We start from the raw sequence: 16850 nt of genomic DNA, 5'->3' as shown, positions 1-16850 counted from the left end.
AGGGTTTATGACTGTATGCGCTCTGCCAAAATTCCTAAGTGAATTTGGGAAAGAGGGTTGGTAAGGGTTAGACAGAAGGAGATGCTGTGCAGGGAATAGTGATGGGTAGGCGAAACAACAGTGGCTCAAAAGAGAGAAAGAAATAGATGGAGAGATGCAGCTATACAGAGAGAGAGAGAAGAAGACTAGGGCAGTGAAATTAAACAAAATAAGAGAAAAAAAATGAAAATATGAATATTCAAAAGGAGTATAATGTCAACAGCTTTGAAACATAATAAAATATTTAGCAGCATCCCTTCGCTATTTTGCTATGTATTCTGATGAGGATGCATATTCGCCTAGAACGCACAAAGAAGGCCCAACGGCACATTTTCTACCAAATCTAGTTCATGTACAACATTAAATCAGGGATTATTCCAAATTCATACAATTTTGCATCTCTCTCTCTTTTCTCTTTGTCACTCTCTTTTCATCCTAATCTCTCAGGCCTTGCTCTCTGCCTTTCCTGCAGAATATCCTTTTCCTAGCCTTCAATTATCTCCCTCTCTCTCATCCCCCACGCCACCTTGTCTCTCACTCTTTCGCCTGTTATCTATCTTCCCCTTCCTCTACTACCTGGCTTGCTCCCTCTCACTCTCCATCTATTCCTACTCCTTTCCATCCCTCCTGCAATCTAATAATTCCTCTCCCTCTCCTTCCCTTTCAAAGCCGCCCGCCCCTCTCCCCCCTGCTCTTCAGTCCCTGTTACGTTATGTCACCTCTCTCTCTCTCTCTCTCTCTCTCTCTCTCTCTCTCTCTCTCTCTCTCTCTCTCTCTTCTCCTTTGCTCACTCCCCTCCCTCTCCTCCCTCACTGCCTCAGTAAATCAAATCCTGCAGCACATGTTAGAGACATGCTCACACAAAGACCAGGAGGGTACATAGGCATTAGCACAAACATGCTCACACAAAGACCAGGAGGGTACAAAGGCATTAGCACAAGCATGCTCACATAAAGACCAGGAGGGTACATAGGCATTAGCACAGGCATGCTCACACAAATACCAGGAGGGTACATAGGCATTAGCACAAGCATGCTCACATAAAGACCAGGAGGGTACAAAGGCATTAGCACAAGCATGCTCACATAAAGACCAGGAGGGTACATAGGCATTAGCACAAGCATGCTCACATAAAGACCAGGATGGTACATAGGCATTAGCACAAGCATGCTCACATAAAGACCAGGATGGTACATAGGCATTAGCACAAGCATGCTCACACATGGACACATGCAGTCAGCACCACTGCACTCATCTGTTGAACCGATGGGGGTTTAAAAAGAGAGAGGGGGAATGGATAGGGATAGAGGATGGAGGCAAGGTAAACAGAAAAGGTTAGACAGGGGGTAAAAATAAATTAGGGGATAAAAAAAGAATAGAGAGCAGAACGAGAGAAAGGAAGAGAGACGGGGAAAGATGTAAAGAGAGAGATTTGGAAGGAGAGAGTACAAAAAACATGGGACACAGCCTAGGGAGGAGGGTGTCAGTGACAGAGAGAGGGGGGGGGTCACCAAGAGAGGTGCGCTCATTCGCTCACGAGAGCGAGTGAGAGATAGCGAGAGAGAGAGAGCGAGGGAGAGAGCGTGTGAGCATTTAGTCCTGCCAGAGCACAGTAGTGCAACATCAACGGAGACGGGATAAAGAAGCTCTGTGCGAGGGACAAGGGAAACAGAGGAATACACTTCTGAAGAAAAACAAAGAGGGGATGGAATGAAAAAAAGCATCCTACTGCTGTTGGTTATCCTGTTTTATCCAATTTCTGTTGGAGAATTCCATAAGCAAAGAAACAGAGAAAACACATACATGTGATATATATCTAAAATTCCTATACATATATATCAAATTATGCCTGTTTTCACAGAAGCTGCTTTGGGGGAAGGACTGTGTTGAGGTCCCTTGCATAACAATTGGAAGACTGCTTTAATGTGCAGCATTTGGTAAAACTGTTGCATATTAATGCTTTTTGCAAATGAGCGTGATAAAAGACCACAAACAACACAAACAGCTTTGCTGCAGTCCCATTTTTGAAGGCTTCTTGAAAACAGGATTTTGCATTGCCTTTTGTTGTCGCCTCTCCAGTTATCCTGCCCTTGGAACATGCTGGGGAGTTGAGGCTTGGGTGTGTTGAATGCATGGACCGCATTCCACAGGCTCAGTAATACCCTCCTGTATTCACAGCAGTAACGCGGCAGAAAGCCTGCTCTTTAGTTGTGTCTGAAAGAGGGAGAGGTAAGTGAGGAAGACAGAAGAAAGCAGAGAGCAAGAATCAACAAAAAGCAGCAGAGAGGGATTATGGAGTCGTGGTAAATAAACGAAGACAAGGAAAACAAGGAAGGGACCAAAACAAATAAAGAAACTAACGACCGACCACAGTAAAGAAGTGGGACACTACGCAGAAATGTAATTACACCGCATGTTCGCTCAAAAGTGAGCTCATAAATGTAGACAAGGGAGGACTGGACTAGATTCCACAGGCTGGGGGGATTGTTCAAAGCGCTGCCCTTGTCATTCCCCTATCCCCTGCTTGGTAGCACTTGTGGGGTTGTAGTTGTCTGGCAGCAGAGCTGTATTGGTGACCCCATCCTTTTAGAATCCCTCTCAGGTGTGGTGTGTCGCCGATCCGACAGCACCAAGAGAAACCCACAACAACAGAGAGTGACTGGACCCCCATCCCTCTAAACCCATTAAGCCAAACTGACACTGACGGAGCGCTGTCGCCTATGGATTTGAATGTGTGTGTGTGTGTCTGTGAGAGAGAGTGTGTGTGTGTGTGTGTGAGAAAGGCAAGCTGCTTCAGGTTCTGAGGACCTCTTTTAAATCTGGACTAAATCATCATTTCAGATCTCATAGGACTATATTGAAGAACTGCAGGCTGTGCTTTCGCTAGAGGGAGTGGAAACAAAAACCAATATACCTTTTTTTCTGGCATAATATAATATTGAAGACCAATTGTAGAATAACATCTAACTGGAATTGCACATCTGGAAAGGAAAGGAATGAGAGCATCATGTTTCACTTAGAAGGGATTAAAAATGTCTGCAAGAAAAATAACAAAGAATCAAATGAACATTCAGTTGGAGACCAGGCAGTTGTTCGAGGCAAGATAATCTGAGAGGGGAATATCAACAACTCCCATATTTATAGATTATGACAAGTGGATTATCTAGAAGTTCCAGTGCTTTGTCGTTTCCCCCACTTCAGCATTGATTAATGCTTGGCAGGGCAATTATCAAAATCTGTGTGTCCCTCTCCTAAATGAAGACGTTTACAGAAAGGAGCTTGGAGCCTTGAGGAATCTGCTTTTCCGCTGGCGCTGTTGGGATTCCAATCTCTCTGATTTACGGATAACACTTTCTTTACTGGGGGGAGATTTTTTTTAAATGCCACAGGCCAGTTCATTTCTGGGTGACACCTCCTAAACTGGAGGTGCTCCAGATTTCAGATCACATCTGCTATTGACATTTGGCAGAAAAGGGCTGTATTTTCGCAACGCTGCCAGAACTGTGTGTCTGAGTCTGGGACTGAGTCACTGGGGACTCATTTGTGAGGAGCAGGTTAAGATTTGGGGTTAGTTTGTTTCACTTACTTGCTCATCCCCCTTCTTGATGGCAATTTATTACTTCACACTGAGCCTCCTGTAACTGAGTGCTGTAATAACTCTCAGCAAAGTAATTGAAAGCTCAACTCCTTTTCAAGTCTCTAGTGTGTGAAATACCTAAAAGGCTATTTTCATGTCATTTTTGTGGGGGCCAGTGAGAAGCCTGCATTTCTGAAGTTGGTGTTTATTGGCCTGCACCAGCTTTGAGACACTTCAGCAACTGAACAGAAGCAGCATCCACAGGTATCAAACATGGCTGCCAATTCTGTGCTCATCTGCCTCGCCTTCAGCTTTCTGCTGGGCTTCACTTCACTGGGTCAGAACTCTAGAGAGGCTGGGGCAGATGCCCAGGCCACCAACCAGACGGCAGCCACCTCTAATTCTCCGGAGGCTACGCTGGCCACTCCGGTGGCGGAGGACCAGACCATCCCAATGATAGGCAGCCGCTGCCGGGGCTACTATGATGTCATGGGCCAATGGGACCCACCGTTCAACTGCAATGCTGGCGTCTACCTGTTCTGCTGCGGCTCCTGCTTTTACCGCTTCTGCTGCCAGTTCAAGGTGCACAGCCTGGAGCAGGAGTCCTGCTCCAACTACGACACGCCCGTCTGGGCCAACACCGGCAAGCCGGCGGCCCCCGTCACTGAGGTGCAGGAGGAGCCCGACCGAGACCGCACCCACATGGTTGTCTACATCATCTGTGGCGTGGTGGCCATTATGGTGCTGGTGGGCATCTTCACCAAGTTGGGCCTGGAGAAGAGCAGAGGTGGCCAGACAGACATGACCAACTCTAGGTAAGAGAGTAGCAGGGGTCATGGGCCAGTGGGACAGGGTGGCTGGGGGGCAGGGTGGATGTGGTTGTGCTCTCACAAGCGATAATAGGCGTGACCATGGAGTGTTTGCGTAAAGCTATTTGTGGAGAGCCCAGACTATGGCTTCTAGTACACTGTGAGGGAATCGGAACTGTGGTTTTTGGTGGAGTATTGACATGCGCTGGCTGGCGCAGTGCCAAGGGCTAATTCTAGTTCAGTGAAAGTGAAGGGAGGGCTGGGTGTGACTGGCCGTACTATTGGTTGTTAAGAATGAGACCACAGGGATGGCGTTAATACAAGTCATTACCGGATCTCTCAATTTGGGGGAGGGGGACTTCAACCACACCAGTATTATTATTGAGAGAAAAGAGGGCCCAGTCACACCCTCGCAGGTTCTGTTTTCTCAGAGGAGACAATCTGCAGGGCTGAGAGGGTGAGAGAGAGAGACAGGAGCCTCCAATACCCGAGTCATCTGCTGTATTGATGAGCCCAATGACAAAGGCGGGGGCGAATGGAAGGGAAATCCATTGGAGCGCCAGGCTGGGCAGCCATAATTTCCCCTGATTTACCGTAGTGCGCAGGGTTTTTACGAGCCTCGATGAAGGCGTCCTGCCATCCTACAACGGGTGGGGAGTGGGGGGAGAGGGACAGAGAGAGGGGCAGAGGGTGGTATCTTATTGATCAGCATGGAGAAACCCAATCAGGTCAGTCAGCCAGTTGTCCCAGTCACTGGGCCCATTGATTCACTGAGACCCCAATTTCAAGGTTGTGGGCGGCTAAAACACGCACACAAACATTGGAGATGCCTGGGGATAGTTTTAATTACGTTACTTGAACAATAACATACTTTAATAAACTATGACTTTCCAAAGTGTTTTAGCTTTTCCTGAATGTATCTCTTTAGCCTAAGCTGAAGATAATAGATTGATATGATTTGATATCAGAAAGGGTATGATCACTTGTATGCGAAAAGTAATCAAATGTTTTCATGAACATGAAACAGGGCCTTTAGATCTGTGATATATTAGAGGGAAGGAGACAGTTGTCTGTGGGAAAATGACATTCAAGACCATTCTCTTTAGTTGTGCTGTGTGGCTCATCACAGGGGTACTGTATCTGTAATTTGCTTCTCACTGTGTGTGTGTGTGTGTGTGTGTGTGTGTGTGTGTGTGTGTGTGTGTGTGTGTGTGTGTGTGTGCATCCTGCGGTAAAGCTTTCTTACAGTGTAACAGAATATGTCTGGTGTTTTGTTGTGCATTCAAGGAGTAATTGATTTGAATCATTCAAAATGCCTTTCAACAGCTGAATGTTATTGAATTCAACCTTTCTAAATTGGACATGTTCCTAAGATGAAAAATGTAAGTGTGATGTATACAGTATGTACAGTACCAGTCAGAAGTTTGGACACACTTACCCATTCAAGGGTTTTTCTTTATTTAAATTCTTTTCTAAATTGTAGAATAATAGTGAAGACATCACAACTGTGAAATAACACATATGGAATCATGTAGCAAAAAAAAAAGTGTTAAACAAATCAAAATATATTTTATATTTGAGATTCTTCAAAGTAGCCACCCTTTGCCTCGATGACACTCTTGGCATTTTCTCAACCAGCTTCACCTGGAATGCTTTTCCAACAGTCTTTAAGGAGTTCCACATATGTTGAGCACTTGTTGGCTGCTTTTCCTCCACTCTGTGGTTCAACTCATCCCAAACCATCTCAATTGGGTGAGGTCAGGTAATTGTGGAGGCCAGGTCATCTGATGCAGCACTGCATCACTCTCCTTCTTGGTCAAATAGCCCTTACACAGCCTGGAGGTGTGTTGGATCATTGTCCTGTTGAAAAACAAAGTGATAGTCCCACTGAGCACAAACCAGATGGGTTGCCGTATCGCTGCAGAATGCTGTGGTAGCCATGCTGGTCAAATGTACCTTGAATTCTAAATAAATCACTGACAGTGTCACCAGCAAAGAACCATCACACCACCTCCTCCATGCTTCACGGCGGGAACCACAAATGCGGAGATCATCCATTCACCTACTCTGCGTCTCACAAAGACACGGAGGTTGGAACCAAAAGTCTCAAATTTGGACCCATTTCCACCAGTCTAATGTCCATTGCTCGTGTTTCTTGGCCCAAGCAAGTCTCTTCTTATTATTGGTGTCCTTCAGTAGTGGTTTCTTTGCAGCATTTCAACCATGATTCAAGCAGTCTCCTTTGAACAGTTGATGTTGAGATGTGTGTGTTACTTGAACTCTGTGAAGCATTTATTTGGGCTGCAGAGTAACTCTAATGAACTTATTCTCTGCCGCAGAGGTAACTCTGGGTCTTCCATTCCTGTGGTGGTTCTGTCACGTTCGTTGTATGGAGGATTCCAAGGCGCAGCGTGATAAGAATACCTATCCTCTTCTTTTAATTAAACAAAGAACACATAACAAAATGAACGTGCCGCTACAATAACAACTGCTGACAGGCAACTACACATAGACAATAACCCACCAAATACCCAAGGAATATGGCTACCTAAATATGGTCCCCAATCAGAGACAACGATAAACAGCTGCCTCTGATTGGGAACCAATCTAGGCAACCATAGACATACACCTAGATATACAACAACCCCTAGACATACAAAACCCCTAGACAACACAAAAACTACACAAACCACCCTTGTCACACCCTGACCTAACCAAAATAATAAAGAAAACAAAGATAACTAAGGTCAGGGCGTGACAGGTTCTCATGAGAGCCAGTTTCATCATAGTGCTTGATGGTTTTAGCAACTGCACTTGAAGAAACTTATCAAACTTCTTGACATTTTCCGCATTGACTGACCTTCATGTCTTAAAGTAATGATGGACTGTCATTTCTCTTTGCTTTTTTGAGCAGTTCTTGTCATATTATGGACTTGGTCTTTTAGCAAATAGGGTCTATCTTCTGTATACCAACCCTAACTTGTCACAACACAACTGATTGGCTCAAACTCATTACGAAGGAAATAAATTCCATAAATGAACTCACCTGTTAATTTAAATACATTCCAGGTGACAACACAGAGTGGAGGAAAAGCAACCAACAAGTGCTCAACATATGTGGGAACTCCTTCAAGACTGTTGGAAAAGCATTCCAGGTGAAGCTGGTTGAGAGAATGCCAAGAGTGTGAAAAGCTGTCATCAAGGCAAAGGGTGGTTACTTTGAAGAATCTCAAATATGAAATATATTTTGATTTGTTTAACACTTTTTTGGTTACTACATGATTCCATATGTGTTATTTCATAGTTTTGATGTCTTCACTATTATTCTACAATGTAGAAAATAGTAAAAATAAAGAAAACCCCTTGAATGAGTAAGTGTGTCCAAACTTTTGACTGATACTGTACATACTGTATACATCACACTTACATTTTTAATCTTAGGAACATGTCCAATTTAGAAAGGTTGAATTCAATAACATTCAGCTGTTGAAAGGCGAGAGTGTGAGATACTGCTCAGCTTGGGAGAGTTTACCATCACTGTACCACTGCTTGCTTTGATTACAAGACACAGTTCTCTTGTGTTTGAACCGCAGCCCAGGCCTCTATGCATCCTTGTTCCCCTGTACCACGATACCCCTGTACCACGGTTCCCAAGCAGGTACATGTGTTTGTTTGCCTCACCACAGCTAGCCTCATAGTCTCCAGCACACATTGAATGAAATGCAGCACAGAGCTATAAAACATGCATCATGTCCTTTAATGCGCTGATTCCTGCTCGGGTAGAGAATTATTAATGTGCCAAGCCAACTTCAACTCTGCTAATCTCGTGCATGGCTTAGTCTGATGTGGATGAGTTGGGAGAGAGTGCTTTGCGTTTCCCTCCAGATTCAGATATCGAACTGGAGGGGATTTATGGCCCACGCCATTAGCTCCTGACGTTTCAAACAGGTTGCTCATGTATGTGCAGCACAGCAGGCTTAGTCCCTCACCTTCATAATTTGAAGGGTGAGATATTTCAGCTCTGTCTCAAGCTTTAAAAAATGTAATTTCATGTTCTGTGTGCTTACAAGATGCTTTTACTTATCAGTGAGTGGCTCACCTGTTTAAATCCACTATTCCATTAATGCGGCTGGATGCTCATTTTGAGCAATTCAGCTGAAGTGTTATCCTCAAGGGCACGGCAGCAACCTGACCCACCGGGAATCTAAACAGCCAATACTTAGAATACTATTCTAACAATTCCCACCACTGCTCTTGATCATTCATAGCCAATGGTTGCTTGGCTACCCATTCACATCGCTCCGCCCAACGGATGTTTCTTCTCCACGATGAGTCTGGATTTGCCTCCCTCCCCGCCGATTTCTAGAATGGCAAAAAAATCTGACCGCTTTGATTGGTCCCAGACAACGATTGGTTGGGCCAGAGCCGGCCTACATGATGGCATTATCAAATTTGATACTCTGATTGGTTAGACCCGTTAGAGACGATCCAATCGCTGATGAATTTGTTTTGTACAAGGCCCCTCATTTTGAAGTCACACAAATGACTTTAGTAATGGAGGTTTTAAACTGAACGTATGTAGTGATCGATAGAGCAGTGGAATTCAATTCATGGTGAGTCATCAGGCAAAACCAATGCCAGCTTTGAAGGACAGAAGAAAAGATGCAAATATTTGAAAACAGATGTTTTTTGATGTGTGGTTGCCTTCACAAATTAGAAGGGCAACCATTGACGTGAAGTATATTCCTCCAGTATAGTCTTCAACAGGGGATTTAACATTATGAATACTGTCACCTCTTTCTCCACAGAGGTCCCTGATGCATGTGTAAAACGACATTCTCTGCCCTATTGTTTTCCATTACGCACTTAACACAAAAACCAAAATAAACACTTTGATGCTTTCTTGAACAACAAAATAACCTCCCTCCCGCATTGCAGAGTGAAATCAAATGATGTATCTTATGAGCCCCCACATTCAGTGTAGCTGAGCGAAGAAAGAATACAACTTTATCCAATTAATAATGCATGGGGGCTTGAATGGAGCCATGTGTCGTCTGCGGCTGGCCTTGTTGTCTGAGGCCACTGTCCGTCACTTCATGTCAGTCACTGCGGACTGAGTGTACTTTGGTGTTTGATAACGCTCTATTGGAAAATATGAGACCGTAGACAGTGGTTCACTGACAGCCAGGAGCTCGTCTGATTTGTGGATCTACTCAGTGAGCAACAGCAAACCAACAGAGATAGTGAGGGGTTGAAATATTGTTTCCTGGGGACAAGCACTGCCATCCATCTTTTGAGGCTTGAACACAGAAACTCTACAGAGGAATACATACGAGGGCACAGCCATTATTGCTCGGGTGTGGACATTGTACTCAGAGATGCCAACAGGTGACCGACTTAAGGCTTGAGGGAAAAAACTGGTTCCTGTGAGGAGCAGTCATGCACAGCCTTCTATTTACCTTCTGTGGACACCCACCTGCTCACACATGCACACATGCACACGTGTTCATAATACGTGATTCTGTGTGCACTTCACGCAAACATTGGCAATGCGCCACTTACATAAATACACCAGCCGTACATCTATGAAGAAAGACATGGTTGCTAACATGTATCAGGGCTCAACGCTTGTCCTATACAAAATGTTAAGAACGCCGTCCTAATACTGCGTTGCACCCCACCCCCTTTTGCCCTCAGAACAGACTCAAATCGTCAGGGCATGGACTCTACAAGGTGTCGAAAGCGTGCCCATATTGACTCCAATGGTTCCCACAGTTGTGTCAAGTTGGCTGGATGTCCTTTGGATGGTGGGCCATTCTTGATACACACAGGAAACTGTTGAGTGTGAAAAACAGGATTGCAGTTCTTGACACAAACCAGTGCGCCTGGCACCTACTACAATACCTCGTTATAAGGCACTTAAATATTTTATCTTTCCCATTCACCTTCTGAATGGTACACATTCAATTGTATTTAACAAGTGACATCAATAAGGGATCATATCTTTCACCTAGATTCACCTGGTCAGTCTATTTCATGGAAAGAGCAGGTATTCTTAATGTTTTGTATACTCAGTGTAGATAAGTTGTCCAAATGGACAAACTCAATTAATTACTCCAATCAGAATTGGATAAGAGGCCAACATTGGAATAATATTCAAATATTTTTTTCATGTTCTAGGGAGTTTCTCAAAAACCCAAGATTAGCACAACATTAGCACAACATTAGCACAACATTAGCACAACATTAGCACAACATTAGCACAACAAGAGGTACAACATTACAAATATTATGTAAGATAATTAACTTGCTATCTGTAATATCGTATAGCTTTGGAATTGTGATATTATGTACTTTCGAGGAAAATAGGCACACCGGCATGTACACTGACTTTGAGAAGGGATTGCGTGGCGATTAGCTTAGCAGCATGACAACGTGAATGAGTGGGGCTGGGCGCTATACATTGGATTCCTATCTCCTTTCTACGCACCCTAGACTAAAGAGGCAGACAATCAGCATAAATGTGCTAGACCCTAAATTAGACATTTCTTGAGGTAGGAATATCGCAAAAATATGTTCAATGGCTTATTCCAGAGAAGACTTCCTAGAAGACTTCCTCCCAAGTTCTGATATTGGCCAGCATTGAAATCTGACATGAATGATAGACGTTTTGCCGATCTAAAAGTCGTATTCCTATTAACTTCCAGTGTAGTGGGAGCGACTTTATCACAGTGCTATGTCATACCGGACAGATTCCTGCATGCTTGAACGCCAATACACATGAAAACATGAAATGACCCAGGAAATCGATAGAACATCGCTCAGAGACGAACAAAAACAACACAATATCCAAAATGGGTGAACCTTTCCTTTAAGGGGGGCATTTCCCCCCAAGCTACCCTAACCCATGCTAGTTGATGCATCTTTAGAGCTCCCCTCTTTCTTCATTTCTAATGGATATTTTCATCTCTGTCACATGCGCTTTTGAGAACAGTGTTTTCCTGGTTGCATTTTGGAACATTCACACATAGCCTACAGTCATGTGCTCATTGTTGAGCTAATAAAATTAAGAAATACAATTCTATCAACATTTAAGCTATACGGTGTGATCTGTTGCATCAGCCTCATTGTTTTTTTCATTTCTTAATGTGCAGTGGTTGTATGAATTTTGGATGTGTCATCTCAAAACTGTCCCAGAGTCTGAACAGTAGACATATTTCTATTGTCCAGGGATGACGGGACGCCCTTCATTTTGAGCCCTGGTTGTTATCGTAATGTTGCAATATTTTATAGGCTTCCAAGTGTGGCCAACCATCCTCCAAGAGAGCCTTAAAGGGGCACTGTTGTATTTTGAGACAGGCTTCAATATGCAAAGAAGCCAACAGGCAGTGTAGCCTACATTTTTGAACAAGTAAAAAATCTGTCCTACTAAAAAATGTAATGTCAAGCCTTGATGTATGCACACACACTCATAAGCCTGCACACACACACACACACACACACACACACACACACACACACACACACACACACACACACACACACACACACACACACACACACACACACACTTATAAAACACTTTTGACAGCAGGTGGTCCCCAGGCTTTTCCTTTAGCCTTTTCTGGAGTATCACTCCACACTTCAAATGGTCCTGTCCCTTCACTCCCTTCATCCTACTCTCCCACCCCTTTCTGGTGGCCCCCTGTGCTCTGTCTGTCGCTCCAGATCAGGTCGGGGGAGCGGTCCGTAAAGCAGTCAGGAGAGATGGGAGACGCTGCTGCTCCAAAGTGGATTTTGCATTAGGTGTGTCCTGGATACGGTGGGACTGGGACCACCTTCAGGGTGTAGGTAATGAGTGCAGGCGGGGACGCTTAGATGTGCTATGTGCACGGCATTAGTTACAGTCTTATCCACACATACACACACACACACGCACATGAACATACAATACAAACCAAATGTGTTATAGTCCAATAAAACTAAACTCAAACTATCTGCTACCACTAATAAGCCCTAGAACACCTAGACACCACAGGAGGCTGGTGGCACCTTAATTGAGGAGAACAGGCCGTGGTAATGACTGGAGTGGAATAGGTGGAATGGTCTCATTCGATTCGCTCCGTTCCAGACCTTTATTATGAGCTGTTCTCCTCTCAGCAGCCTCCACTGCTAGACACTGTTAAATGCTCCCAGTTTTACTACACCGAGATTTTATACAGAAACAACCCCAGAACGTTTTATCCCAGGCTTTGTGGGAGTTAGAAGGCCACACCACACCCCAGTGCAGAGCCTCACAGTGAGAGCTGCAGAATACTGAGGACCACAGCTCAATTGTTGCTGCGTTATCCCAAAGCTACCTCTCACACACATTATCCTAAAGACAAACTAACACAGCATAGATATCGGCACAAATAAGACATGACATGTACTAAAACTGTACTACAGCGTGGTTTTGACTTGAATATGAAGGTCAGTAGTTAACTCTTGATAGTAGGCTTTTTGTTTACGCAACTAGAGACTAACTGCTAAAATACTGTATGTTTCATTGTGAGACAAGCCGTTTGAGTAGATGGGACATGTGCATAGTAACACATAACACTACAGTAATAATTCAATGTAGGCTTTGCAAATAGTGAGGATTACAAACTGCCGCTATGTGTGTGTGTGTGTGTGTATGTGTGTCTGTGTGTGTGTGTAGAGAGTGCATATGATTGTGTATACCGGCGGCTGGGACATGCAGTACAGCCCGGGTCCTGTTTTCACTCGACTGGGCTGGGTAATGGGAAAGACCAGGGAGGATTGACACAGTGCCCAAGCCACAGTGACAGAACATCAACAGCTAACTTGTAGCGATTTGTTGGAGCGGACTCAGTACCAAGCACTATCAGAGCCTCAGTCTTTATCTGATCAGCAAACCACAAACCCATCAGTTTACCCTCCCATCCATCCTCAACCTTCTCACCATCCTCTCAGTAATCACCTAGGCCCTTATCGTTCACACCATCGGCTAGAGCCTGAAAAACACAGCAGACACAAGAAAAAACAAGAGAGAGATGAGTATCCGTGAAACTCTGCTCGGGCCTCGAGGGGGAACCAGGCAAAGCAGCGTGCTTCTTTATTTTCCTTTCATCTGTTTCTCCCTCCCTTCCCCTCCCCTCCCTTCCCTTCCCTCCGCTCCTCCACTGCTCATTCATCCTGAACTCTTCGGTGATGTTAGGGACGGCAGTGTGACTGAAGGCCTTTGTGAGACCAAATGCCGTGTAAACGGTCGCAGTGACAGACCCGTTAGGGTTAATTTGCTGTGGTGGAGAGAGACCAGAGACTGACTGACCCCACTGCAGGGAATAACGACCCCGAGGTAGGACCGGCCATGGCTAGATCTGTACACTGGTACTGATTTATCTTTTGTCCACTGTACCGCGTTCTCATTTCAAGCTAAATGTACAGAATGAAAGAAGAGCATGGGCTGTAAAGCACACATTGAGAAATAGTAGGCTTCAATATATAGGCTTCAACAAAATCTCTCTTTCAGCGCCTAAAGCCTCACCTGAATGCGGATGTCCACTCTCAAAAGGCCTTGAAGAGTAACGCCCATCTGTCTGGTATAATCACCCCGGCAGTTTCTCACTTTTTTGCTGGAAAGCTGCAGTCATTCATCTTGACTGGACTAGATTTCCCTCACGATCTCGCTCTGATGTTTGCTGAGGCTTTGGTGCACTGTGATTGATGGCCAGGCAAACCCACGGCTGTTGCAGACAACCCCGGTAATCATAGTCTCTCCAGCTGGTCTGGAGACGCTCTGAGAGACGGCCCCTTGTCACCCAGGGGGCACTTATGTTTGAGGTATCTCTAATATCTCCTATATCAAATGGAGGAGGTCTGGACAATCAAGCGTTAGCATGAGGGATCCAAGTGGTTAAAAATAGCACTCAGTTCCATCCAATGGTGTATTTTATGAGATCTGAATGGCGGGCGGAGGGCATCTGTTTCTGTGCATTCAGTTTAAAAGGAATTTGATACACTTCTTAGAGCTTCAATGTAGTTAAGGGGTCAAAACACTATCTCTCTGATCACTATCTCTCTGATCTTAATCACTCCTTTCATCTGTTTCAGGGCTCTTAATGACGATTAAGACTTCCTTAGTGTGATAATGATTAAATACACTGCACCTAAATCCTTAAGCACCTCCTCAATAGTGATGCACGGGTCAACTCAGAACCACAGGGCCCACGGGTTTCAGCAGTGTTCAGGAATGTATTTTTAATCAAGTTTTATATTCTAATACAACTGCAAGAAATTTACTAGAAGTACAACCATTTTCACTTCAATGATTTGTCATTATAATACTAACTCTACTACCTCGACTCTTTTCATTCAAAATACTATGTAAACACTACCCTTCACACGCCATAAACAATAGTGCTTTCTAACTCCGGAAGTGCATTGTACATTGTACACACAGTGACGTTCAGCAAAAGTGGTACTGTCAATACTGTTATGCATACTAATTACTCTGCGGCCATATCAATGTTGCCAATGACACAGTGTCACAATGACACAACAGTCAGATCGGTGACAGAGGGTTCCCACACTGATAGCTACTGTATGTGTATGAGTGTGTTTGAGAGAGAGAGAAAGAGAACGAGAGAGAGAGAGAGAGAGAGACAACGTGCCCTTGAGCTAGACACAGGACACAATACAATACTCCCATTGGCCCAATGAAAAATAAGAAGTCAATGAGAAGTGACATGAAAACTGAGATTCTGCATGTGGAGTAGATGACCAAGTACAACTACACCAATGACCACATCCCCCCCCCCCCCCCCCCCCCCCCCCCCCCACCCCAACAGCACCATGGCCAACCCAATTGTGCATATGCTGCTGTTTGATCCTTAAATGGAAGAGCACATAGAGATACTGTGTTACATAACATGGGACTTGGCTTCAGTGAGAAGAAGAGAGAGGACTAGATACAGAGAGAATGGAATAGAACGAGAGAGAGGGAGAGCACCATCGGAGAGATGGCAGGACTTTTAATTTGATCACTCTGTTGCAGGAGAACATGTCAAACTTGTAGTGTATTTGAGGTTTAAAAAGGCTTCTGAAGTTTGTAATTTTCTCTTTGAAATGTCAGACTTGATTCTCCCCTTACGAAAAGTGTATTAGCCTCTACAAAAATGTCCATTCAATATAATCCACATAATAATTCACATTTCCTGTTAGTGCAGGATTGTTTTCCTGCTGTAGCAAACTGGCTCAAATTAAGATCCTGCATCTGTATGAGAGATCAAGCCCAGAGGACGCCTCCTCCCTCTCCTCCTCCTCTTCCTCCTCCTCTTCCTCCCTCTCTTTGGCAGAGCTAAAGCACATGCTTTTTGATTACCAAAGAGGAGTTGTGCGTCTTGTGTCCTTTGCTGCCGGCTCTCAATGTGACTAACCCCCTCCTCTCCTCCACCGACCTCACCCCCTCCTTCCCTCACCCCCTTTCTACCCAGATCCCCCTTACGTTCACAAAGCATCAAAAAGAATGTGAGTCACCCTGACATGTGTTGCGGGGCATTCGCATTTGGAGCACATAGATCTGCCCTCCGCAGAAAATATAATGATAAACCATGAGAAGGACTGCTCTGTCTCTTTCTCTGGCAGTGGGAGACTTTTCAAAAAAGCCCTCTGTCTTCCACACCACCCTGTTCACACACTTCTGAGAGCCGTCCTCCTCTAGATGCAGCAGCCTTCAATTCAAAACCAATCCTCGGTTCCTGGCAGGTGCAAAGACTGAACAAGTCTGTACAAAAACAGGAAGTGTCTGTTGTGTGGCTTGACAGACATGATCGTTTTCTACTCTCATCCCAGTGCATTCCATCTGCTCCAAATACCCTCACCACCACAAACATGAACAGACAATACTGTGGCACGTGTAAAAACAACAAGTCCCTCCTTCCCCTCCCATTTTGAGTGGTTCTTTTTCCCCTCTCTTGTCTGATGTAGCGTATCTCTTTGCTTTCTCCCAAAACTCTTTCTGACGTCTGCAGCCCTGAAGAGCGATGAGTGTATGATGTGCTCACTTAGTTTGACACGGGGGCAAACACAAAAACACGCAGGAAGAAAAACACACTTAACACTAAATCACTGGACAAATACAGCACCTTCATGCAAATTAACATGCACACGACTTACGTATACATTATTAAAGCGCACACACGCACACACAGACACACACACCAAAAATACAAATACACCAGGTCTCCTCAGCAAACAGATGGATGCTCTGCATTACAGCAGGTCACTAGACCAAGCACATGAACTGCTCCTCTGCCAGCGGTGCTGTTTTATTTAACCACTGCTCTAACCGTGATCCCTCGCTCCGTGTGACGCAGAGCACTTGACAATTGTGTATGTGCTGTCTGTGCCGCCGTCACACG

At 44.7% G+C, this 16850-nt stretch overlaps 1 protein-coding gene across 2 annotated transcripts in view; it reads left to right on the top strand.

The window, feature by feature from the left end:
- Positions 1 to 1593: 1593 nt before the first annotated feature.
- Positions 1594 to 16850, top strand: part of LOC110538381 (protein shisa-8) — a 75196-nt gene continuing 59939 nt past the window's right edge. For both annotated transcript variants that reach the window (XM_036938432.2, XM_036938431.2), the window contains exon 1: positions 1594 to 4431. In XM_036938432.2, coding sequence (XP_036794327.1) covers positions 3890 to 4431 — 542 coding nt within the window. In that variant the 5' untranslated portion in view covers positions 1594 to 3889. The remainder of the gene's footprint in view (positions 4432 to 16850) is intronic.

This window comes from Oncorhynchus mykiss, chromosome 12 (genome assembly GCF_057628025.1).
Source record: "Oncorhynchus mykiss isolate SJ-2025 chromosome 12, ASM5762802v1, whole genome shotgun sequence".
Taxonomy (NCBI): domain Eukaryota; kingdom Metazoa; phylum Chordata; class Actinopteri; order Salmoniformes; family Salmonidae; genus Oncorhynchus; species Oncorhynchus mykiss.
The sequence above is the reverse complement of the archived record's forward strand: the minus strand, read 5'-3'. Positions and strand labels throughout refer to the sequence as shown.